General features: G+C 37.7%; 1 protein-coding gene across 1 annotated transcript; it reads right to left on the reverse strand.

Annotated features, from left to right (window-relative positions):
- Positions 1 to 8,387: 8,387 nt before the first annotated feature.
- On the reverse strand, positions 8,388 to 26,758 carry LOC148849333 (aspartyl protease family protein 1-like). Its single transcript, XM_088951127.1, has 10 exons — positions 25,921 to 26,758; positions 25,589 to 25,724; positions 10,961 to 11,196; positions 10,357 to 10,581; positions 10,137 to 10,272; positions 9,978 to 10,051; positions 9,756 to 9,855; positions 9,616 to 9,673; positions 8,930 to 9,001; positions 8,388 to 8,851 (listed from the first exon to the last, which is right to left on the reverse strand). Exons 1-10 carry the CDS (start codon positions 26,229 to 26,231, stop codon positions 8,613 to 8,615), a joined length of 1,587 nt encoding a protein of 528 aa, XP_088807253.1. The 5' UTR covers positions 26,232 to 26,758; the 3' UTR covers positions 8,388 to 8,612.
- Positions 26,759 to 27,814: the final 1,056 nt, after the last annotated feature.

The raw sequence follows: 27,814 nt of genomic DNA on the forward strand, positions 1-27,814 counted from the left end.
GTATATCCCTCTCCTACTATATTTGTAAAGATCTGGTTCGGTTCTGGGTTCAAGATTGATCATTGAAAAATATAATTTTTGTAAAATAGGGAATACGATTCCCAGTAGGATGGAGAGAAATTTTTGAAATTCGCCCACTCTATTCTGCAAGATTCGAGCGTCCATACGATGGATATTTCATCCCTTCAGTAAATTGCTGCAATCTTGAAGTTTTTTACCACAGCTGAAACCTTTCCTGGAGTTTGATAATTTCAATAATCTCTCATAAATTTTTTGATACAATTGCAAATAGGCCCCCTTTGTTAGAATTTTCTAAAAAGAGGTACAAAATGTCCAAAATACCCATGCAAATACTTATTGAGCCTAGTTTCTACGGAAAATTAATATAACAAATTTTTTAAATAACAAAAAAATAGAGACTTTAAAGTTTAATCTTTGCCTTTGAACGATTAGTATGAATGGTAAAATTGGAAAATAAATCAGTTTCCAAAAAAAAAGATTGGAAGGGCTTGGACTAGCAATTTATGTGAAGAGAAATTTTGGAAAATAAACTTTTTTGTCAAAGTAACTACACAGGTATTTTGGACATTTTTATCTCTCTTTCTAAAAGATTCCAGCAAAGGGGATCTACATGCAACTATGTCGAAAAGGTAATTGCAATTACCAAACATAGGAGAGGTGTAAGGATGGATTCACTCATCACAAAATTGTGCTCACATTGTTCTCACAGCAAGTGGTGTCAATTGGGCTCGATTTGGTCTGATCTGATCCCGTCCAGTGTGAATTCATTACGAATGGACCAGGTCCAATCCAATCCAATGAATATTTTGGACCATTTTGGACCAGTCCAATTTAATGTTTGGACCGTCCCATCTATTCAAATTTGTTTTAATTTAGATTATTTCTAACCCAAACCTGGTCTATTGACATCTATATTCTTATCTTCTATTAGTGGATCAGACATTGGCTCAATCCAACCCGATCCAATATAAATTATTACGGATGGACCAGTCCAATTCAATCGAATGAATACTTTGGACCATTAAGTTTGGGCTGGTCCAATTCAATATGTCTTGTTGGTCTGTCCAATTTTGGACAGGTCCAATCCAAACCAGTCCATTGACACCCCTATTCACAACCCTTTTCAGTCATGGATTAGGATTTGGGAACATCTCAATACTTTGTATCTTTTTATTCATGGGAGTTGTTCCTAATACATGGTTAAAAAGAGTCTAGATCTGCTCCTCACACCAACTTCACAGCATGTACCGATCGCACATTAGGCTACGTTTGGAAACGATGCAAATAATTGTGAATGCAAAGTGTAAAACGGTTCATATAAATTGCAAATTTGGGTTAGTTTTGCACTGACAAGTTTACCTTCTTACCAAACAGACTTTTAGATGTAATGGATGCAAACATGAATTCTAATAAAGCATATGTTTTCTTTTTTATTTTTTATCAAAAGCCCACTTGAATGCAAATTTACTTCTTTTTTATTGATGTACTTTTACATCTTATTATCAATATAAATATGCATTGGTCTGTCATTTGTCAATGCATAAATGTAATGTTGCCAAACACGGGCAAAAATGAATCAGAGTGCAAATTTACCTTGAACCAGGATTTACATTCCATTTGCATAATTTCCAAATGCAGCCTCATGAACATTTCCCCTATTTGTATGCCTTATTCATGGGAGATGTTCTCAATACACAGATGTGGATGTGAGATCGATGTGAAGAGTAAGGTTTTTAAAACTGAACTGGACAATGAACCGGTTAGGGGCCCAGTCAAAATCATTGGACTGTTCGAACAGTTCGACAGCCCGAGTCAGCGATTTGCTGACTAAATCAACAATTTTTGGCAAAATTACGATTCTGAGGTAAAACAGAACCAATCACCTGACTGATTCCCAGTTTTTCAGGTCCGACCATTCAGTCCGGTCCGATTTTGAAAATTATGGTGAACAGCATATCCCTATTCTACAGAAAAAGGCTGTAAGAACAATTTTGTGAAGAACAAATCCGGTTTCCATGAAAAGAGAATTTATTCAACGTTCATTGTCATTATTCTTTGTAAAAAGCTCTGACCAGAGAAAATGAATACCGGTCTGAAGACTTTGAATCTGTTCACGGCAATTAATCTATTAACGTTCTACAAGAGGTTGCAAAACGTCCGCATACGATTTTCTTTTGACCAAACCAATTAAACCCACAGCAGTTCCGGTATCCTGTCTTTCCGGCATCGCATCTGCCTGCACGCCATATTAGCTTTGTACCCTCGTAAAAAATTCGAAATTCCCCCTTTGAAGCGTGGTAATTATAATATAATCGTCTTTTAATACATTTGTAAGTAGACCCCAATGTGAGGTAAAAAAACAATATAAATTTTATAAATAATAAAAGATAAGAACTTAAAATTGCAGTTTACTTATTTTTGTAAGATGCTTACTTTGAGCAATTGATATAAAGGTCAAATTTGAAAAATAAATCAATTTCCAAAGGATATTAGAATGGTTTGGGTCCATCTCTTTACTCCGTAATGATTATTATCATATTATGTTATTAATATGACTCAAGTAAAGCTGAATTTGCAGCAGTTTTAAAAGCTCTATCATGTTGCCTTTTCGGTAAGTTATTTATCCAGGTAAATATACTATTTAGGTAAGTGTTTCCCAAAATCCCAAGTAAATAAGAGAATGACCATTTTAACTATAAAAATCCATTATTAAAAGGGACAATTTTGTTACAAGAAAAAAAGTTATTTACTCACTTGAGAAATGGATATTACTTACCTGGGAAAATAAAATTTCCTTATCTCCACATAAATATGAAAAAAGAACATGAATTTCTTGGTTTATTGAAACCAAAATTCTATTGACCAACTCCCCCCCCCCCCCCACCCTCCCCTCAAAATCCAAAAGACGAACATACCCTAAAAGAAAAAGAAGCTATTATACCTTGGTGATTTTCTTTTTTGATTGATAGAATTAGAAATTTGGCTAAGTTGTTTTCTGTTGTAAATTTTGTCTATAATCCAAGTGCTTAGATCCTATAATAAGCCAGCTCATATCATCACCCCGGAGGCTAAGTCTTTAGCGATGTATTTGGGATCCCCTCCTTATTGGTTAGATCCTTTTTTTTCTATTTATCTTTGGTTTCTTATTTGTTTTTTTTTTTCATTTATCAAAAAATTAATATGAAGAAAAAAATAGAACAAATGAACAATAAACATTTTGGTCAAAAGTAATTACACGAGTATTTTGAACATTTTCCTACCTTTTATTAAAAGATTCTAACAAAAGGATTTAATTGCAACTGTATTAAAAAGCTTAAGGAAGGTAATTTCAATTGTCAAAATTCAAGAGCAACGGTCAAAAACTTTGGTAGATGTTTCAACAATTTACCCAATTAAAAATAGATAGGCCAGACACAGTTTCATTGTTCTATAATTGAGGTTGGTCTGTCATACCGGTTTTTTTTTTTTTTTTTTTTTTTTACTGCAGAAAAATGAATTAACAAGGTCTTCCTTCCGGTTTCTTAGCCATTTCCCTTTTTCTATTATAATTTTCTTTTTTAAGTTCAAATAAGTCAGTCAATCCAAAGGCTTTTCCCGTTTCATGAACGATCAAATCTGCCATAAAACCTTTCTGGATTGTGACGTTTCACCTACAGGAAGACAGATAATCTTCTTTTCTTTAGGAGTTGGGAACTCCTACATTCGTTTTTGTGCACACTTTCATTCATTTGCCAACAAGTCAGCAGTGAATTAGAGTCTCAGTAATGTACACAAGATAAATATGTGGCTCGGTGTTCATATTTTAAAATTAAAAAGATAAAAAATAAATAAAAAACTAACAGGGACCCGTGTGATACAGGGAAAATCTGAAAGATTTAATAATTTTATTTATTATTAATTAATATTAAATTAATAATCAAAATTTGTTGTTAATTAACTAAAAGTATTCAAATTTATTGTTAATATCTAAAATTTTTATAATTCTATTTTCATTTAATGTTGATTTGTAGAAAATAATTATTGTTAATTTAATATGAACAAATATTTTTAATAAATTTAGTTTTATTAATAATTTTAATAATTGTTATTATTTTTAAATGAAATTTTGATTAACTTTAAATAAGTAAAAATAATTATAAAAGCTAATATTTTTATTAATTTTATTAATAATTAACAATTAAATAGGAATGACAACAGAGTGGGTTCAGGGTGGGGCACTCCATCCTTGTCCCTCCTACATAGTCAAGACACTCTACCTCATCCCCTCCCCGTCCCCAGTGTCAAGTGGGTTCAAGGCAAGGCAACCACTCTTCAATTTTAGGCAAGTTAAAGCACCACCCACTCCTCATCAAAGATGGGAAATCCTCAAATTTCCCCGCCCCATCCCCAGTATTGGGCTAGTTCAAGTAAAGATGTAAATCAGGTTGTGCATGACCAATTAATTAAAATTCTAAAAAATTTTGAAAAACCTAAACATAATTAAAATACTAAAAATAATTAAAAATAACAAATATTTTATATTAATAAGGATATTAACTAAAATTAATTAAAAAGTACAATTACTAGTATTTTATTATTAAAAAAATACCAAAAATTATTAAAAGTTGATTTGGTCAACAAACCGCTGACCTAGGTGGTCAAACCGTTTGAACTGTCCAACGGTTTTGCCCACTTTTTTATTTTTTATTTTTTTGACAGAACGGGCCATCTGTTCAACTTGGGAACCAGATCTCTGTTCGATTTGTTGTCCAGTTTGATCTTAAAAACCTTGATTTTTATTATTATTATTCTCTCTCTCACACTCTTAAATGTAACAATAAAATGTATTAAAATAAGAGGCCCTGGAAAACCCAAAGGTCTCTCTTAAATATTTTTTTAAATGCACTAATAACATGCATTAAAATAAGAGGCCTTGAAAATCCAAAGGTCTCTCTCTCTCTCTCTTAAATGTTTTTTTTTTTAAATGTAATAATAACATGCATTAAAATAAGAGGCCTTGGAAAACCCAAAAGTCTCTCTAATAGTATGCATCTTTATTAATCTAATCAAGATAAGCAATGATTACTATTTTATATTTTTTAAAACAAAAGAAAATAAGAAAAAATGCAAAAAATAGAGAAGGTAGATAAATAACTTCTCTCAAAGGAGAGACATGCTTACATGGATAGACCAATTTTAATATATATATATATATATATGCCCAAGAAAAAAGAAAACCCATTTGTAGCATAGAAGACCAAAGAATGAAACCCTTTTTCAACTTCTATTCCTATACATTATGTTCGAGCGAAAAAATGAAAAAAAAAAACATTTGTAGCAGTGAAAACCAGAAAAAAGAAACCCTCCTTCAACTTCCACTCCTAGAAAAAATGGAAAAAAAAAACATTTGTAGAATAGAAAACTAGAAAATGAAACCCTTCTTCAACTTCCATTCCTAAATATTATGTTTGAACAAAGAACGAAAAATACACATTTTTCATTTCAAAACCCAAACTCTTTATTCAGTTCTACATCCTTTAACTCTAAATGAGTATTATTAAATTAGTAAATTGTGTATTTTGCAATGAAAATGATAGACAAAAATGAAATAATAATTTTGAAAAATTCTCGATTAGTACCCTATACTTTGGGACTAGTGCCACTTTGGTCCCCAAACTTTAAAATGCGACAATTCAATACCCAACTTTCAAAACATGACAATCCGGTACCTGCCATTAACTAGCTATTAATTAGCAGTTAAGTGGCATTTGAAAAAGACACAAATGCTCTTCGAATATCATCTAATTTTCTTTATCAACCATCCAAGTATTGACAAAAAAAAAATAATAATCCCAAATCCTTGCCTGTTCCATTAAAGAAAGTTGGGGTCATGTTAGAATGCCCACACAAACGTGACCCCAACTTTCTTGAATGGAACCGACAAGGATTTGTGACTGTTAATTTTTTGTCAACGTTTAGGTGGTTGATAAAGAAAATTAAATGACACTTGAAGGGCATTTGTATCTTTTTCAAATGTCACTTAACGGTGGGTTAACATTTGATTAACGGTAGGTACTGAATTGTCACGTTTTGAAAGTTCGGGTACTGAATTGTTGTATTTTAAAGTTTGGGGACCAAAATGGCACTAAACCCAAAGTACAAGGTACTAATCGAGAATTTTCCCTAATAATTTATAATAAGAAATATATCCAATAAGGAAATAAGAGATTAAGAGACAAATAGGAAATTCTAAGAATAGATTGAAAATCTTTGAGAAAAAAGATGAACAAATTATATTAGAAATGAGAAAAAAAAAAGAAAATTGAGAAAAAATACAAAAGCAAACAGAAAATTCTAATAACCTATGAAAAGAGAAAAAATGTTTGTTTACACAAGTTACCTAAATGATACTGTGAAAGAGAACCATGTATGGTAGTGGGAAAAATGATGATAAGGACATCAAAACTCGGTTTGCATTACAGAGCAAATACCCAAGTCTGAGAACTTTGGATATATTTCTTATTCAAATTATTACTTCATATTTGTCTATCATTTTCATTTTTTTTAATTTTCGTATCCACCATAAAATATAGTTTGCCCAAGATTGAAGTCTGTATATCCAAGAGTTCCTCCCTGAAGATTGAAGGAATATGACTGCTGGCAAATGGCTAGCTTGAAGAAAAAGGTCTGCAATTGTTAATGGCAGATAACTCTAGGATTTTGTGGAGTTCCCTCCCTATTAGGGTTGTTCACAGGTCAGGTTGGGTCGGTTTACTGAGATTTTTCCAATTGACTCAACTTGGTCGGGTTACCTGAAATTGAAATCAAAACTGACCTGGTCGATTTGAGTTGGGTTGGTTTGGTTTGGGTCGGTTTCAGCTCTAAGTTCAACCATGGTAATAAATTGGTAGATTGGGCGTTAGAGAAGTAGCTAGCAACATCATCCAGCAAGGAAATCACATAAATTAAGAGAAAACATGCCAATAACTTTGTGAAGCACATAAAAATTTGAATTTATGTATCAAGAAAATAGAAAGTCAAATTGTATTAGAGAAAGAAGACTGAAATTTGTATATTTCAAGAAACCTTCTAATCTAAATAAAAAAGGACACCTAATTCTAATTGTAATTGGTTGCCTATTTGGTGTAAAAAGACCATAGAAACTAAGATCTTTTGATTCTTTTCTTTAAACTTTTCCAAAAAAAATCTTTTTTTAGTTGTCTTACAATACTTGCCATTAATGTCATTCCTAATTAGAAGACTAGAAATTAAGTTAGGTTGTAAATAGGATAGAGACAACTTAGTTAAGTAGGAACTAAGTAGGTTGTAACTACTAACTAGGAATTAACTATTAAGTCGGTTTGGTTTAGGTCAGTTTCGATTTTCAAACATGAAAACCGAAACTGACCCGAACCATCGTAAGACAAGAATTAAAAGATGGCATGACATTAATGGCAACCTAATTAGTTCCTACTTAACTACTTAATTTCTATCCTCCAAGTTGGTCGGTTTGGTTGGATTAGGTCTTCTTATGAACAGCCCTACTCCCTATATTCGGTATTTCTATTTATTTGAAGTCCTCCACACATGTGAGCAGGGTGCCGTGTTCGATTCTGATCAGAAGAGGACCCCTGCCCACACCAATCCAGGTGCAGGATAGATCTGGGCTCTTCTTTTCTCCCTCCACTTGCCCATCTATCTTAATCTCTCCGTAATTCTGGGCTCCCATTACAATTCAATGATCCCCGTGAAAAATGAACATACTATCCTTTGCAATTAATTCAATACATCACATCAGTTTGGTTTTTGTGTTTATGGTGTGATGTAGCCGCTGCAGGTTATGTTTTCTCCACAATTTCTGGTAGCCAATGAAGACTACCACTTCATCCCTTTCACCACATTGTCATTTTAACCGCAAAACAGTATTGACTGATTAATATTGGATTCCATGCAACCTAGGAGGGAAGAAGCATCAACAACTTGTGGGTCGAGATGATCGTGGCAACAGTGTTTTCAAAATCGGATCAGATCGGATGATCAGACAAAAAATATTGGGAATCGATCACCTGACCGGTTCTTTTTCACCCCAAAACTACTTTTTGATCAAAACCATTGATTTGGTCAGTGAACTGCTGATCCGGGTGATCGAACTATCAAATCATCACCCATACAATGGTTTTAGCCATTTTTTGTTTGTTTTTTTTAATTTTTTGTTAGAACGGGCCATCCATTCGAATCAGTCAGGCCATTTGACCCGAGAATCAGTCCCCAGAATGGTTCCCTGCCCGATCCGGTTTTAAAAACCTTGCGTGATTCGGAGTGATCATAATCGAACACTTTCAAAGGTGTCATAGCACATAAAATCATATGTATCTACACAGCTAGTCTGAACTGAAAATTAAGTAATTTCCTATTATTGATGATACAAAAGTGTTGTACTAGCCTCTGTTTAAATCATATTTACAACAAAGGGGAAAAGAAAAGAGGGCTCCCAAAATTGCATCCTATTCAGTGTCAAAGTGTAAACCGGCAATGGCCATGGTTAACATGATACAGGGGTCACCAATATTTTCTGCATGAAGCAAGCCACATGAAATGCAGGAAAAGAATGGTCAAAGAATGGCTAAAAGAATAAGAAACAGTTTGACGATGGTGTATTGGAGACAAAACACATGACGGTGGGTAGCATGACTGGGATGAGGTGGTCCTGCTGCAATCTCAGAACTGTTCCTCCTTGTCTGTTTTGTTGCTTCTGGAGTATAACTATGTGGTCCGACAGCAACAGCAGGAGGCACACCGGTGGAGTTATGTGGTTTTAGTGGGAACGTATTGGAATCCTCGGTATCATAACCTGAAGGAGCAAGTCATGGAAGGATCAGTAGATATGAATGAAAAAACAAAATAAATAAAAGGTGAAATTAACACTTACAGTCAAACTTCTTCCAGCCCAACACAAGTTTCTCTCGATCAAATACAATCCGGTAGCCAGTCATAAAGTTCTCTGCATTGATGTTGACACTGGATTTCAACAACCTCTTACACAGGCACATTTTTAGTCCATTAGAGATTAAGCATCATATTACTTTGACCCATGGCAGATTGATTACAAGTATTTTTTTTGCTTATTGATGTCATTTCTGCAAATTGTTTAGCATCAGTGAATGCAGAATTATGGATATAATTACATTTCTCATTTGAGAAGCAAAGCTTTTCTATATAAGAAACTATAACATAGATTGAACTTAGATATCAAACTCATGGGCATCTAGCAGTCTGGGAGTGCACCTAGTTATATTTGTCAATTTGACCAAACCATCATGTTAGTTTCTTGGAGAGTAAAGGTTCAAGACATGAATTTGAGGTACACTAGTTGATAAATTTAAATAGAATCTCCTGGTTGAACATGTTCTCAAAGTACCTAGCACAGGCTGGGGATAATAAACTTATGAACAAACGTTTGTAAAAGACTTGAGATGAGGTTAATGTGCATGTGTATTTGACTACCATTTGTGTGCTATATGAACATAACTTCTCTCTTTAACCTGTCTTCTACAGTCAATTGTTGTTAAACATATACTGAAGAAAACAAATTGCTTGAAACAAAAATACACTTACGCCCAATTATATTCAATTCTCCACTCTTGACAACAGCCAAACAATATACAAGCTCAGCCTGCACATTTTGAGGTACAAATAAGTTCAGATAAATTTCAGGATATACCATTCCTCCCCCTTTTTCCAAAGCAGCATCTTACCTGGGTGGAGATTACAATTATTGGATCATAAACAGGAAACTGACTTCCACCTCTCATGGTTAGACTCATGCTGGGTATCAAACTACTATTGGCACCAGGCCTGCATATTATCAAGAAACCAAGTTAGGCTTACAATAAAGAAATGTTAGGCTTTTATTTCAAAATCTCCATAGAGAAATATTAACAAATCAATAGAGAGAAATGAGTTAGGAGATAAATGACCTCATATTGTAACAATATTCAAAAGGGATCCTTGGATCAGGTGGACGTCGTCTATCTTGTGCCTGTAAATTGAACTGCACATAAGACATAAATGTGCATTTAGCAATTTAGACCAAGAATCACTAGACATGGTTAACTTTCATGGATCTAAATACTTACACTCTCTGTAAGGCGTGTATATGCAGGATCAACAAGGTAGGTGAAGGAAGTACCAGAATCAAAAAGTGCACTAAGATTTGTATCAATGATGCTTGTCCCAACACGCATTTGAGTTATGCTGATATTATACATTGGACTGCCACAGAATATTTTATGATAAGCATTTGGTTTTCCTGTTAACTTCTATCATTCTTGACTGAGAATATAGATGAACACTCACTGTAGTTGGTCAATATTAAATGGTGTTTCTTCTTGGTCTGAGCTGCCTTTGTCTCCAAAGCTTATCCTTCCAATTCCATCACTTCCAAAACACATAGAAAAGGAGTCTGCTGTCAGTCCCTCCTTGGATAAAATGCTAGGAACAGATACCTTTTCCATACCAAGACCAAATAAACCATTGGGAGCTGCAACATCTAGAAATGAACCAGTCTGCACCTGTCCACAACTGCATGACGAAGTGAAATTATCAGGCTTAACTGTTATAGAAGTGAGATATACTGGGGAGCAACACAGACCAATCCCAGGACAGGAGCATGAAAAAGCTTAATTTATTGGAGAGATAGCAAGTTAGCAACCTATCCAGGTCAAATGTCCAATCCCAGCTTATGCACCAAAACTATGAGGTCAAGTGTCTGAGAGCATTACAACTTGGCCCCAGGCCCTAGAATCCCCCATATAGTTGCCCTGTAGGAACCCCTTCTCTGGCAAGAGAGCCAGCAAGGCCAACAGCTCCACCTGTATGGGATATTTGCGTTTGATGCTAATGGCCTTTCTTCTCTCAGCAAACATCCAAACTAGATGAATTAAATAAGAAAGAAACTAACCCAAATGTAATAATTGCATCAACATCCTGTGGACGGCTATCATCTGTTATTAGGTGCAAGACATCTTCCACTAGAACACCAGAAGTCGATGTGTCAGCAGAAACATATGAAACCATGTAAGGGCAACTGCTGAATGTTCCAAGGCAACGATTACGGTGTGCACATAAATTATTGTTGCAAGTTACTTTCTTGCTTGTTGATGATCCTCTAGGATTATAAATATTGAGCTCAAAATCCTGTAATAAGAAGATAACGAGTTCGAGGTAAATGTCATGGTTTACTGAAGTACATAACATGAGTTGGAACATCAAATTTTTTTAGCAAAATAAAAGAAATTTTCATAAAATAAAATGATTTTATGATTGATGATGTTTTACGAAACCTCAAAGTACAATTTCCATCACCAACCGAGGGCTGGCTCGTTGGTGTGTTAACTGGTTTGTTCCAGTGTTGACACGGAATCAAATCCCGCAATTAGCACTTTGGGGAAAAAGGGGTCAGGGGAAAGTTATTACTGGTGCATAGCGCCAAATACCAAAGAGAGAGAGAGAGAGAGAGAGAGAGAGAGAGAGTACAATTTCCATCAAAAGTAGAAACCAAAATAAACAATAAACAATATTCTTCCACTTCCCTTATGCCATAATTTAAAATCTAAATCTCTTTTCTTGATATCTATAAATCCATAATGACAAAGAACCCAATCTACCACAATGAATATTTAGAATATATTTAAGTACTGAGATTGCATTTCAAGCCGGTTGATCCTCTACATATCAGGTCATACATTCAAATTGTGGAGGCTACCCATGGTAAAGTCATAGTTTTATGCCAATGGCTGTTCCCTGAAAATCAATGTTTAAAGTGTTGATTTCAATGAAAATGTAGACCACTTAAACATCTAATGAAGTAGCTCTGATAAGAGATGGAACCAGTAGTTTTCAAGTCACCACTTTCACAGACATCTTTAATCTCTTAAAGTTGGCATCTTCTGGGATCAACCAGGAGATTCATCATCTACCAAGTGAGAAACATGGATTGACATTTGCTAATAATGGGCGCTAGTTTCTTATGAAGTGAAAACTGTAATTATGCTGATAATTAGGATTTGTGAGGTTATGAGAATGTTAGCCCAAGATAAACTGCAGTAATAAGCACTAAGATGTAACTCTATTCAAGGCAGGGAACAAGAGCTTTTCATAAAAAACAACTCTTGTAACAAAAGAGTTGTGAAACAATTAGTACCCATGCAAAGATGAAATTTTTACATCCCCAGGTTTAGAGATGATATGTTTTTGATTATTGATAAAAAAAAAGGATGATATGTTTTTGACAAAGTTGGTAACTTCTGCAACAAATGATGCTCTTAAAAATATGAAAAAATTTTCTTTTATTGGGAAGGTTTTATAGGTTTTCGGAGTTTTTGAAGCCACATCCGCATGGCATGTTTGTAAAGAAGTTATCTGTTGCAAGTTGAAAGGGCTAGAAGGTCTAGGAGATAGAGCAAAAAGGAAATGATTTGAAATAGTAAGAAATGATTTAATCACTAATAATTTAACAATGGATTTGACATTAAATAGAATGGAATGGAAAAATAGGTTTCATGTAGATGACCCCATATAGTTGGGATAAGGCTTGGGTGATGCAGTGTTTTCGACCCATCATTAACCCGGCTGGTCAGACTGTTGAACCCATCATCCAGTCGCAACTTCAATTTGGGTTAACCCTAAACCTGCTCTTGCTTTAAAATCCATTGACTTGGTCAGCAACCTGTCAACCTGGATGGTTAAACTGTTGGCCCACTTGACCCGGTCAGTGGATAATAGGTTACAAATTACAAAATATGTTTTTACATTTTTTACGTTTAATTTTTTTAAATAACACCTATATCCATGTATTTGGCAGAAATGTGAATGCTAAAATGGATGAGTGGAAAAACTAGAAAGGATAGGATTAGGAATGAAGTTATCCATAGGAACCTAGGAGTAGTGGCTCAAATAGGTGATAAAATGAGAAGAGTAGACTAAGATGGTTTGGGCACGTGCATAGAAGACCACCAACTGTGCCAGTTAGATGAACTGCTTTATTACCCATTGAAGGGGCTAGAAGAGCTCAGGGTAGACTAAAAAGGACATGGGTAGTAGTAAGCACTAGGGATTTCCTACTCACTTTTCCTACCCACTCTCTACTCGCCGTGAATTGGAGCCACACATCTCTATTATGAATTGAGAGATATGTGGCTACAATTTACGGCGGGTAGAGAGTGGGTAGGAAAAGTGAGTAGGAAATCTGGGCTCAGTAGTTAGAAACGATTTAAGTACTAATAATTTAACAATGGATATGTCTTTAAATAGAATGGATTGGCGAAACATGATTAATGTAGCCGGCCCCATCATCATCGTATGTGAAGGCATCCATAAAATTATATATTTATGATATGAAATATTATGATAAGGTTCAACTCGTAATGGTGGAGCTGCTTCGAGGGAGCTCGCCCTCCTGAAAAGAAAAAGGGGATTGGGGAAGAAAAGGAAATATTCTTTCTATGATTCTAACTACTGAGGCCTCATATAGTGATGGCCGTATTACAAACCTCATGCACATGGGAAACCTCACAATCTCTAGCAACCTTCATTTAGTTTCCTGGTGTAGACAAATTGAACAGGAGGTTTCGTGGGCTGCTTCATGTTTGTGACCATCATGGGCCAGGGTTGTGGGCTAACCTGTGTCCTATCATATTATTTTCTGCATATATAATTATGTACATATAGGTGCAATTAAAAAAATTAAACCTAAAAATAAATTATATGTTATATATGCAAACTTCGGGAGACCATAACCATGGTTCAAAGTATCGATACTCTAATATGCAAATTTTGCATATTCAAAACTTTAACTTTTTGTCTATTCTTTTGTCAGATGTGTTGTCATATCATATAAAATTATATAAAACAAACCAAAAAACTCACAAATTACTAGTAGTTAGCATTTCAGAGAGCCAAAGATACATTATGACATGCCTGATACAGGGAATATTGTATCAATTTTTTGAACCTTGGCCATAACTTTGCGCTCAGTGGGAAAGAAAAAAAAAATCACATAGCCTTTCATCTTCCCTCACAATTAAAAATGAAAACAATGGTTGAAAGGGTTCGGCTGTATTTTCTTTCTTTTTCATCTATATTGAAGTTCTTTATTTCCTCAACTCCTTCTAAATTGGATTTTCCTTCCATGGCTGTTTAGTGTGGTCCTGCCCCACCTAAAATCTGGGCTTTCTGCTGGGAGATTGCTCATAAGAAATCAATACATGTGAACTGAATATCTTCAAAACAAAAGGCCTCCCTTTTGTTGCATCTGTCCTAACATGTGTGTTTTATGCAGAGCAAGTTGCGAGTCTACCTTGCATTTATTAATCACCTGCACATTTGTAGCTTGCATTTGGGCATTCTTCTTGGACTTCTTTGAATACAGGTGAAATCCCCCAAGTAAGGTGGGTAGCCTATTTAAGACTTCCTATGAACAGTTTAGGAGGAAGAAATGGCAAGAACATTGAAAGATAGGAGCCATACAAGGGAAGCATTGTTTATTTTTTTTTTATCAGCATATACAAGGGAAGCATTGGGTGAAGAGTGAAAAGTGAAAATTTTGCCCAAGTTTGAATGCTTCACCACAGATGATAGATATCATAATGAATTGGTAGAACATTGCAAAATCCTAACCATGAGAGCAAGAGCAACCAACCTATATATCCTCTTGTCAAGATGAATTTTGATGAAATGCAGCTTGGGTCACCCTGGAAATTTGGAGATTCAAGGAGTCTTTAGAAGCTCCCATGGACATATAATTGTTCTTCACACAGGTCCTATGGGTTACGGGAACTCAACAAGGGCAGATATCTTAGTGGTATTACATGGATTAACATTTGGTTGGAATCTTAAGTACACGGACATTGTGGTGGAAGGAGATTCAAAAGAAGTGATGGGTTTTCGATAAGGTTCCCACCTACAAGGGGAGTTCAAGCTTGCAGCAATATGGAGTTCGAAGAAAAGAAATTTGTGTTCAAAGATTGCAGAAACAATGATCAAGTTTGTTTGAAAATCAGGGAAGAGAAGAAAACAACCATTTTCCTCTTCAGAGATGCAGTGGTTTGGGTGAAAAGATTTGTGGATGGAGCAGTCTACACAAAAAAGAGAACAGATGGAAGGGGCAGCTGAATATGGAGAGGAAGAATTTCATAGCAGAAGTGAAAAACAACAAGGGTTGGTATATAGTGATAACAGAATGCTTTGGGGAAGGTAATAGGAAGATGGTGTGTATCCCTGAAGGAAATAGAAGGACAGGGTGGAAAGGTTTTGCAGAGAAGTTACAGGAATACCTTGTGTTGATGGAGAAAGCTGAGAATGCTCTACAGAAGACTGTACTGGAGAAAGATGAGAGGAGAGAGATGGCAACTAATATGATTAACAGTGGAGAGCAATCAAGTCAAGGAGCAGAGGCAGAATAGAGATCAAATCTCACAGTAGTGTGCTCTGTGAAGTCGCACAAGTTGGAATTGGAAGTGGATCCCAAGACCCTTCTTGGCTCCTCCACAATCTGCTCTCCACTTCGAAGAAGGCGAAGAAGGAAAATATGCAGTGGATCCCAAGACCCCCTTACAAAGAACAGGAGATGGGTAGGAAGAGTACAGATCGCCCTAATCCAAGGTACTCTAGGGTGTGTAGGGAAGATTTGGATGTTGAAGATGATGGATGGATCAATTGTGAGACTTCAGATGAGGAGGAAGAAGATTCAACAAACTCTTCTGTGGCTGATAGCTTGGAGGAAAATATGGAGGTGGTAGCCCTTGAGGACTAAGTGATCGATACTACCATTCTGTTTGGTGTCAATCAAGGTGTGGCAAGCATAACCCCTGTTCTGATTCCGTCTAAGGATTTGAAGAACATAAATGTAGTCTTGAACTGACAAACTGGTTTGAAAAGTGAGAAGACTGAGAACAAGAAAAGTCACAGTCTCACAGACAAACAGAGAGCAAGTGAGCACTGAGCAGTGCGAGTGTGCGTCAAACGAAGACGCCGAAGAGGATTACCTACTGTCTGCGACTCTGTGACAAGCCTGCAAATCGCCAAATCGGTTCCAGCCTTCCAGGTCGTTGGCTCGTTGCAACTTGCAAAGCTGCAACCTGCAAATCACCGCGACAAGCTCAAAAGCCCTAGAAAAATCGACAAGCTGCAAATCGATTCCAGTCAGTTGATTTGGAGTTTGTATACGGGTTTCATATGGTACAGCCTCCATAAAGAGGCCGAATCCTTGGAATGGTTGAGCTTGAAAACCCACTAGCAGGAGACTCAATCTGGATAAAAGAGGATGGGATTCATGGGAAGAGATTTCACACCCTACTAGAAGACAAAATTTTGCTTTGTGCCTCCACTCTTTTTTTGCAAGATAGTGAAATGGTATTTACATTGGCAAGGGAGATGGGTTCAAACACCTTCCCCTTCTCAACTTACCGAGATGGCCTCTTCCTTGGCTGAGGAGCCACTAGGTTTCAAAATATGTTTTCGATGCTGAATCCGGGAGACATAGATGGGTTTCTAGGGAGTGACGACTCAGCCTTGACAACCTTGCTATGAGGAGAGTGATGACACAGCCTTGACAACCTTGACACATAGATGGGTTTCTAGGGAACTAAAAAGATCACATGATGGAGTTTGCACCACCAAGGAGATGGAGAAGAGTTCTGAAGATTGAGGCAAAAACATTTGTTTTGGAAGAAGTTTGGACAAGAAAAGGGGTTACCCTGAAGATAGTGGAACTAAGAAAAGCTTCGTTGATTCTTGAAGAGAAAACAATATCCTGGCTTCAGGGATTCCTGGAAGGAGCGAAGAGAACATTAAGAACAATAGAATGGAAGTGTAGTCTTGTGGAAGAAGGAAGAAGGTATGCTGCTGAAAGAAGAGAAAACAACAAGGGAAGATTTGTGGGTATCTATGAATATTATGGTAATGGTATGAAACAGTTCACTTGCTTCCCTGAAGGGAGAGAAACATCGGGTTGGGATAGGCTAATTCAGGCAATGTAGGATTTTCTGGTGTTAGTGTATGAAAGACGAAGTTCTCCAATCAGAAAGGAAGAGGGTCAGAAGAACCTTGAAGAGAAGATGGAATTAACAGACTGGAAGGAAACACAAAACAAGAGAACCAACACAGATAAGGATGTTCAGATTGATGCAAGGTTAGGGTCAATGAGAATGTGGATCAATAAAGCCAAAACAGAATGGGAGAACAAATTAGTGTTATCCATGAGTAAGGATGTTACAGATTGGAAAGCCCTGGGTGAAGAGATTCAACAAATTTTGAAGGTATCAGAAAGACTACAGATTATTCCTATTGATGGACAGCTGCGATTCTTTGTAAAAAATCCCTGGCCGGATTTTGAAGCTGTGTCAGCAGTAACAAAGCAAGGATTGGCAGTGGTAGGAAGATGGTCCCCAAGTTGTAATGAGAAAGCTGTAAACCCAACAAATAGCATTGAGTTGAGAATTCTGGGGCTGCCTTATCATCTATGGTCAGATGAGATTCTTAACAGAAATGCAAAGTTGTCTGGCGCAGAACTCTCGACTGTGGATGCCTCAGATCTTCAAGCTGTGCATATAGAGGTGAATGGAGCGAAACCAGAATTCATCCCACGTTCTGTAGATTTTTTTTTTTTTTGATAAATACGTTCTGTAGATGTTTTCTCAGATGGTCAAATGTTCAAAGCTTGGATAGCCTCCTCTGTGGAAGCTCAATGGTGGAAGAAAGGACTGGAGAAGATGATGCTGACGTGGCCAAAATTTGGTCTCGAGGAAACCTTGGAAAGAGAGAACAGAGAAAAGTAGGAAATTTCATGAATATGGAAACTGGAAAAGACAGAGAATTTGAAAGGTATAAATCAAGCTACCTCTCAAGTGTGGGATTTCGAAGCAGCAGGTCAGAAATTCAATGGGCAGATGTAAAACTTTTGCTCAGGCTTTGCCATGTGATCACTTAAGTGGTCACGTGACTACTAAAAGAGGTCGACCTTTGGACCTTTGTTTGGGTGTATCATCATCCCAAACTTCTGTAGCAATGGCAAAATTTACCTCCAGATGCAAATCTCCAGCTGCAGACTCGATGAGAAGCTCTAGTTTGGGGCTTGCTTGGGTGCCAAGACTGGTTTCCTACTCTACTAGTCCAGAGAAGCTGAATCCCAGGTACAATAGAATAAAGAACAGAGATGAAACTTCAGATTCAGGGTGGGTAAGTTTGGAAGACATATGGAAGGAGAGAACTCTGGAGGTTTTAGCCTTGGAAGTATTCAAAGCAAATTCCACTCGACTTGGGGAAGGAGCAGAAGATGGCGTGAAACTACTGTTTGATGAAGATCTTTCAACTACTCTTCCTAGACTCTTAATCCAACCTGACAAAGGGGAAGGAAGATTAGGCACCACCTCGGGGGAAGTAAAATCTAGAACAAAGATTAGTGAAGTTCTGTGTTCAGAACAAGACCAAATACAGGATATTAGTAGGGGCTGTAAAGTCAACCCAGAACTTCTGAGTAGAGCTACAAACTGCCCTGTTCCCACGGCTAACTATCTAGAGGGTGATTCTGAAGGTTATACCTCTGACTTTAGCCCAATGATTGGGGTTAAAGGGTCGCCAAATCCTCCAGTAATTCCTACCTATTTACAAAAGTCTCCTTTGAACCAGATTTTTGTTGGTACTAATGTTTCTTCTAGTCCTGTGTATGTTGTGCCTACAGGGGAGACTAACCCAACCATGCAGTCTGCCAATCAAAATGATCAAGTACAGGAAACAGAGGTGATAGGAGAGTTATTTTCAGAAAATGTAGACATGGAAGTCGGGGATAGAATTTGGGAGCTGATTATGGAACTGCTTAGAATTCAGGTGAAGGAAGAGATGGCTGAACAGATTGAATGGGATGAGGAGGGTGACACTCCTAATCCTATTGTTGAAGAGGAAGTAAAGGGTGATGGTAGATTAAATGCAGAAGATGGGTAAAAAAACAAAAGGGGAAAATAAAGAAAAAGGGTCCAAATAGAAAGAAAGAGGGGAAAGAGAAGCTAGAGGAGCCTAGTTCTAAAGGAGCTGGTGTAAAAAGCAGAGAAAGAAAAAATTAAGTGAGGTGGAAAGGCTAAGATGTGAGGTGGATTATGATAAAGGGAGTGTTGCAAAAAAGGAGAAGAAGCGGTGAGTGGTTTGTTTGGTTAAAGGGTTTTTTGTCGCGGTCTCCATGAAATTGATTAGCTGGAATGTAAGAGAGTTGGGAAGCTCAAGAAAAGAGGAGTGATTAGGGATTTGTTGCGAAGAGAAAAACCAGATATTGTGTTGATTCAAGAATCTAAATTGTCTGAGATAGATAGGATTTGGGTAAGAAGTATTTGGTCAGCAAGAGATATAAGTTGGGCTTACACACAATCTTGGGGAGCTTCAGGGGCAATTATAACTTTGTGGGAAAATGCATAAATGGAGTGTACTGAGTTAATTGGGAGGTATTCAGTGTCCAACAAGTTGAAGAGGAGGATGGATGACTGGGAATGGGTTTTAACTAATGTGTATGGTCCCACCTCTTATACGGAAAGGGAGGGACTTTGGGAGGAATTAGCAGCAGTGAGAGGTCTATGGGAGGGACCCTAGTGTCAAGGAGGAGATTCTAATGTCATAAGATTTTTGAGTGAATCAAACAACCCAAATCACAGGATAACAACGAGTATGAGGAAGTTTAACCTCTTCATAGAGAGCTTTGAGTTGTGGGATTTACCTATTCAGAGGGCAAATTATACTTGGTCAAATTTTCAAGAGGTTCCCACTTGCTGTAAATAAGACAGATTCCTATTCGCAACTGACTGGGAAGTGGCTTGGTGGGGCTTAGTAGTTACAGCTCTACCAAGACCTGTTTTAGACCACTGCCCAATAAGTTTGACCCAAGAGAGATTGGAGGGTGGCCCTTGCCCTTTTAGGTTTGAGAATATGTGGCTTCTGCACTCTGAATTCTTGCCAAAGGTGAAGGAGTGGTGGGAGGAAGATCAAGTGGATTTCAGATGGAAGGGCTATAGATTCTATAAAAAATTGCAATTGCTGAAAGCAAGAATTAAGTTGTGGAATAAAGAGAGTTTTGGAAAGATTGAAGAAAGAAAACAAGAAATTCTAGGCAGAATAGAGGAGCTAGATGGTGAGGAAGCTGAGAGAAGTTTGAGTTCAGAAGAGAGGAGAGAGAGATGGGGATTGAAGAAGGAGTTGGAAGACATCCTAAGAAAAGAGGAGGTTACTTGGAGACAAAAATCTAGATGTCAATGGCTCAGGGAGGGGGATGGCAATACCAGTTTTTTCCATATGTTGGCAAATGGGAGAAAGAGGAAAAACTCAGTGTTGAAATTGGAATTGAATGGGCAAGTATTGACTAGAGATGAGGGCATAGCCTAAGCCTTTGTGAATCATTTCAAAACTCTCTATGAGAGTCCAAGGAGGTCTGGAGAAAACTTAGAGGACCTGGACTGGAGGGTTGGGAACAGAGAGCTGTTGGACTCCTTGGAAAGGAAATTTGAGGTTCAAGAAGTCAAAAATGCAGTTTTCTCGATGATGAGATCTAAAGCCCCAGGACCTGATGGTTTTACGATGGCTTTCTATCAAGATTGTTGGGAAATAAATGAGGGTGACTTGATGGAGGCGTTTGATGAGTTCTATGAGAGGGGCAAATTTAACTTAGGTGCAAATGCAACCTTCATCACTTTGATACCAAAGAAAGTGGATGCAATTCAACCGAAGGATTTTAGGCCCATAAGTCTGATAGGTAGCATGTACAAAATCATTTCCAAGGTTTTAGCCCTAAGAATAAAATATGTTCTTCCCTCGATGATTTCTCCAAATCAAGGGGCTTTTGTGTTTGGGAGACAAATAATTGATCAAATCCTTATTGCCAATGAATGTTTAGAGGTTAGAAGAAGGAAAAAACAAAAGGCATTAGTGTGCAAATTGGATTTAGAGAAAGCCTATGACATGGTGGATTGGGAGTTTTTGTTGAAATTTCTTAAGCATAGGGATTTCGGAGAGAGATGGTGTAAATGGGTGAACGACTGCATTACTTCATGTCATTTTTCAATTCTGGTAAATGAAGCAGCAAGAGATTTTTTTCCTGCCAAAAGGGGCCTAAGACAAGGAGATCCTCTATCTCCCTTCCTCTTCACTCTGGCAACTGATGTGTTGAGTGAGTTCATCATAAGGGAAGATGCCAACAATATGATTAGAGGCTGGAGAGTTGGAAGGGATGAAGTGGGGGTTACACATTTACAATTTGCAGATGACATTATTATGTTTTGTGAAGGGAAAACTGAAGAACTCATGAACCTAAAAAGGATAGTCCATAATTTGAGAGGACCTCTAACCTAAAGATTAATTGGGGCAAGAGTTGTGTGGCAGGAGTAAACTTAGGGAGTGAAGAAGTGATTCGATTAGCTAGAATATTGGGGTGTGAGGTAGGAGATTGGCCATTACAGTATTTGGGACTAGCTTTGGGAAGAAATCCTAATATGGATAGTTTCTGGTACCCAGTGATTGAGAGATTTACAAAGAGACTTGCAAATTGAAAGAGAAATTACATTTCTTTGGGAGGTAGAATAACCCTAATAAAGTCAACGTTGGCTAACTTACCAGTGTATTTCCTATCTACCTTTAGGATACCGGTGAAAGTAGCAAACCAACTAGAGAAGATTATGAGGGGCTTCCTTTGGGAACCAGGAGACACCAAAAGAGACTACTTAGTGAAGTCGGAGGTGGTTTCTAGAAGTAGAGATGAAGGGTGACTAGGAATAGGAAATCTTAGGCTAAGAAATACAACATTGTTGGGGAAATGGTTGTGGAGATTGCCTTTAGAACAGGACAAACTTTGGCATAGAGTATTATTAGAATTCATGGATTGGCACACAATGGTTGGGATGCAAGAGTCGACCCCGGTGCTCTCCTTGGAAAGCTATTCATGGTATTTTACCTTCATTCCTTCCTTATGTCAAATTTGATGCTTGTGCAGGAAATAAGGTCTTATTTTGGGCAGATGCTTGGGTTGGAGACACTCCCCTTAACGAAAGGTTCTCTTTTATTTATTCACTCTCTGAAAATAAAAGAAAAGTGATCTCTTCTGTCTTTACTAATAACACTTGGGACTTGGGTTTGAGGAGAGGTCTCAAGGAGTCAGAAAATGACAATGGTGGATGAATTAATTAACCTTCTAGGGTCAACTTACCTGGATCATCTTGTGTGGACTACGCATTTGGAAACCTTCCCCTTCTGGTGTGTTCACTTGCTCTTCCTTTTTTGATATCCTCATTCAATCATCAAACCCTGTAAGGAGCTTTCCTTCAAAGGAGATTTGGTGTCAGCCTGTACCCCCAAAAGTTCAGGCTTTTTGTTGGAAGGTGGTTATCCAAAAAATCAATATTCTAGATATGTTGCAAAGAAAAAGGCCAAATGTTTGCCTATCACCCCATGTTTGCAGCCTCTGCTTGGGATCTGGTGAGACGATCACACCTATTGATTTCTTGTCCATTTGTATGCTTTATTTGGACTTGGTTCTCTTCTATCTTTGGATGTAGGTGGACACCTCCCCCAGATGCGGCAAGCCTTTTTGACCCAAGCTTTTTCAGGCAACAGAAGAGATGTGGAAGATTAATGTTGAGAGCCACAAGGGCAGCTATCTTATGGTCAGTTGGGAAGAAAGGAATAATAGAATCTTTAAAGGTGTGGAGAAATCCAAGGACACAATTGTAGAAAGGATAATTATTATGACTATTCATTGGTTGAAAACTTTGGATTTGTTTAAAGACTTCTCAGCTGAAGACATTTACAGGAATTGAGAAGTGGTGGCTTCTACAACTTCCATGAAACCTATTGTGCAGGAATTGTGGTCCCCACCAACACGACAAAGAGTGAAATTGAATTTTGATGGGAGTTCAAGAGGTAACCCGGGCCCTTCAAGTATAGGAGTTTTCAAAGATGAAAATGACAGAATTGTGGCTTTGTTTTCAGGACCAATAGGAGGGGGAGACTCATTGAGAGCGGAGGTGATGGCCTTGCTTCAAGGTGTAAGATATGCAAAACAGTTGGGGTTACACCAAATTGAGATTGAGGGAGACTCTAAATTGTTGATCAATTGGCTGCAATCTGGTAAGTTGGGAGCTTGGATTTATAGACAGCCCATCAGGGAAATCCACAACACAACAAGGGAGATCAGTGCATGCTTCAAATGGACAAGGAGATCAGCTAATGGTTTAGCTGACATGTTGGCTAAACAAGGGACTATGAGGGAGAGTATGTTCTGGGCAGTTTTGTAAGAAAGATAACTGGGGCTCAACACCTACTTAGGGGTTGCCAGCTGTACTTAAATCTGGAAAGTTATTTTAAAGTTATTTAATGAAGTTACTGTTTCCAATAAAAAAAAATGAGCATAAACAATGTTGAGAGTGTCGTAGTTGAAGGGGGTGAGAACCTGGAACTGAATGGGGAAAAACCTAACCAATTGACGGACAAAGAGCAGGCTATTGGTGAGCAGGTAGGAGGTCGGCAGCCAGGTAGTGATGACCAAACCAAAGATGAGCTACAGAGCCTAAGGAGTTTGTTAAAAGATAAGTCTATGGCAGGAAATACTTCTCAACAAATAGGTTCATCTAAGAGAATTGTTGTGAATTCCTTACACTTCTGCTGATCCTCTCCCGGAGTCCACCCAAGGTATGGCTGTGAATTTCCAGTTTGGTACTAACTTTTTGTCTGTTGCCTCTAGTCCAGATTCCCAACCAGCCGTCTTGCCACAAGTCCATTTGTACCTTTGGGTGGATAGTATGGAGAGAAGGGGTTTTAAGGAAGATGAGGAGGAAGTGGGGGAGAAGATTTGGAAGTTAATAGAATTTTTTTTAGAACTGAAAAGAAAAAAAGCATGGGTAGAAGCAAGGTTCAAAGTTTCGATACGCCAAATTGGGTGTATCGGACTTTGTATCGACACTCTTTTATATATTTTTTTAGTTTTTTTTCAAAATATGTTCAGGGGGTCCGTTAAAGGCCTCGTTACCCCCTAAAACAGGCCATACCCTGAAACTCCTTACATTTCACGTATTGGTGACCCACCAATACGATACATATCGGTCGATACAGGCCAATACATAATGAAATTTTGAACCCTGGGTGAAAGTATAAATGGGAACTGGCAGACAAAGGAAGTAGGGAAAGAGAAGAATGAGGATAAAGGGGAGAGAGATGGTACCAAGGAAAATGATAAGGAGGGTTCGGTTGAAGAATTTGAAAAGAAACTAGGGTGTAAAGTGAAGAATCCGAATGATTTGATGCTTTTCCTACAGAAAGGAAGGGAAGAGAGCAAGTTAAGAAAGAGGAAGTTGAGTGAAGCTGAAAGACTAAGGAGAAAGGTAGAGGAAGATAAGGATTTCAGTGAGAGAAAGGGGAGAAGGAGGGGGAATAACTAAAGGGGGGAGAGGGAAGAGAAACCAAGGAAGTGGAATTCATGTAAACTTTTGCCAGACTATTCATGTTGTCTAGTTCAAGAACAACCCAATCTTCTTTAAAATATCTTCAAGAATCTCCAAAAAATCAAAAGTAGAATAAAGCTGTAGTGATTTAATCAAGAAAGATGAGAGAAACTGAACTGATCTGAGCATGCACCCTTTCATTTATATCCCATTTCATAAAGATTCTAGACTGAAAATGACAGAAATTTTCCTACCACCATAATGAATGAATAAAACAAAAGAATAAGAATAAGAATGCCATGGATTTTCTCAAACTGATCAACTTAGGCAGTTGGGCTGTGTTTGGTTTGAATTGAAGGAAAAAGTAGCGAAAGGGAAAGGTAGGGAAACCTTTACAAACCTTGTACAGGTTTCCCTACCTTTCCCTACTTTTTCCTTCAAACCAAACATAGCCTTAAAGATAGCTTGTTAAGTGTTATCCAACCAAATTCTCATGTATGCAAGTGATATGAGAAAAATTATTTGGTTTTTCATGTATGGACAAAAACATATCATGCCTTCCAGCAGCTAATCCTGTAAACAGACTAGAAATCTTCAAAGACGGGATTGCTATGTTACACAAAAACTTAAAACTTCAGATTTCAATTGGCCAAAGTGAACTATCTAACATTCTACCGTGGAGAAATTTAAATTTTTATCCTCTCCAATATGAGTTCGCACTCCCTTTGTTTTACTTCCCACCAAATGCCTTGTCTTATTTGTTTCAAAAGAACGCACTACACTTGACAGTAATAGAATCGATTCAATACAACCAGGACTTGTAAAGTACAAAAAGGATCCTGTCTCATACTCTAGTCTCTCTGCGTGTCTGGGTATAATAAGGTAGCTCAATTGGTTAAAGCTCTGCACTGTCACCACGTGGTTCCAGATCATTCTTAAAAGGGCAATTAAAAGTAAAAGGAGTCAATGCACTTCCACCATCAAACTATTCTAATTCCATAAACCCATTTGACTTCTCATCAATTTAACTCAAGGAAAGGCAACGAAAGAACTTAAGTGTCAGAATGCTTGAAATACCAACTCGGCCAGCAAAAGAAAGAAAAAGGAAAGAATGAAAAACTACATACTGATCCATAGCTTGTATCCAACGTTGGTGTGCACTTGTTGCAATCACAAGGGACCCAAAATAGGTCACTCCCAGTGTCAAGCGCCACCAGAAACTTCTTCCTCGGCGTCCCCAATGAAACAGTAGTGTAGTGCAAACTGAATTTCCACAAAAATCAAAGGAGTTGGGAGTAATAAGCAAATATAGACTCAGACCAAAAACTAGAATCTCTTATCTCCAAGGGAAAAAGTGGTGGGGGGGAACAGAAAAGAAATGATACTTAGAATTCTCAAACAAAATCAGAGAACCAAGAAAAGGAAGAAACAAAAACTAGAGGTACTTTATGGCACGTACAAGCCCAACGAGCTAATCCGGTAAGTCGAGTTCCCATCAGAGAACGTGACGGGTCGATCCACGTCCTCGAGGCCACGGCCTCGCAAGATCCGGTCGCGATCAGCCAATGCAGCATAGTAATCGATACTACCCTTCTCCGGCCAATCGTCGGGGCCGATTCCCTTCCCGATCATTTGGGTCCATCTCTTCACTGGTTCCGAGAACCTATGGTGCATCTTAAAGCTGAATACCCTGCCATGACAGCTCTGAGGAGCAAATACCCATGTCGAAACCGATAGCAAAATGAGAAGAAATCCAAAGAAAGAAGCCATGGCTAGAAGAATCCGATCCGGAACGCTTGAATACTCATAAGCCCTAGAAAGATCCGCATTGGAAAGAAATCCTAGATCTTGGATGGTGAAAGAGATTTGAGTTCACCATAACCAGGGCACGATAGAGAGAGGGAGACAGACAGGGAGAGATCGACACGTTAGAACATGAACCGGCTCCTCTCTTCTCTGAAACTGTAAACTGTTGGAGGAAAGTGGATACCACATTTCTGGTGTAGAGGAGTTGTGTGGGAAAATGGGTCCCGCCTTGATTGATGATGACAGTTGAGAACGTTAAACAATGTTCTCAACAGCGACATTTCAGATTTTAACCATCGCCGTTAGAAAGTAGAAACTAGTCGCGCGAGCGATAGGATGAGGATGTGATTAGGGAGACCTGAATTCCTACATTTCCTACTTCCAACACTAAAGCACAGATCCTTTCGAGGGCAACGCCAGTAAGGTTGCAAGAGACCGTTGGGACGGTGTTAGCACGGGCTTGACCTGAAGCCGATCTTTTGGGCTTGTTCGTTTTGCATAAAAACGAGTGTTGGCGTATTAACGTTGGTCCCACAGCCTGCTATATAGCTAAAGCATTCAGTTAATTGAGTTTCCCGCCTTCTGTACCACTCCGGTAAGAAATCAGATTTGTTCCTCCATGCTACTTTGTTCTCGCGGTCTTGCAATCTTGCATTAGAAAATAGAAATATCTTCTCACAAAAAAAAAGGGTACTAAGTGGGGAGATAATCCCAATTTACAACCGTAAAAGACTATGCAAATGGTGTTAACCCGGTCTTCTAAGCATTGAAGCCAATCTCTTCCAACAAACACCCAGGGCAAGTTTCCCCAAAAATCAATTGCTCGGAAAAATCGATATAGCAGAAAACAAATGAAGTCAAAAATAAAACACATATGTGTTAGAACAGTGTATGCCCTTAGCTCAAATCAGATTGATGTATAAATACAGTTATTATAAATGAATAATAATACATTATTGTTTTATATTGAAATTAATATGTTTATGTGAAATTACCCCTTAAATTGGATACTTATGAGACTCGTGTTAGTTTAGTATGTTCTTAGTCATTGGATAAACTTGGAAGTTTATTCTGTCAAAGCTAACACTAATGTATTACTAAAGAAATTGGAGTAGCTTGTCTCAGTTGCTAGGGTAAGACCCAAAGCACATGCAATGTGTGTTTGATTGAAACCTTGAAATTATACCATTTTCCAATTATGCCCTGGACCTTGGTGATTGATGGGCAAAACTGAAAAGTTATATATAACCCCTAAACAGGTGTTGGACTGGATTGTTTTTGATATATCAATTAGTGATATCCATTGAGGGTCAAAATCTAAGTCTGTTGGGGCAGTTTGAGAATTCACTTGAGTGGGTGATCATAATGATAAGATTGGCCCCTTTGTCAGACAAAGTGAATGATAGGGCTTACACTCTCTTTAATGAAAACTTAAACTGTCATAAATGGATTTCAATTGTGTTTGAGATTTGGTTTTGCAAAATATATTTATATAATATATATTAATGTTTTATGAAAAATGTTTGTAAAAAGGAATTAATTTTCGG

This window comes from Nelumbo lutea, chromosome 6 (assembly GCF_056320005.1).
Source record: "Nelumbo lutea isolate HS-2025 chromosome 6, American lotus-T2T, whole genome shotgun sequence".
NCBI lineage: Eukaryota > Viridiplantae > Streptophyta > Magnoliopsida > Proteales > Nelumbonaceae > Nelumbo > Nelumbo lutea.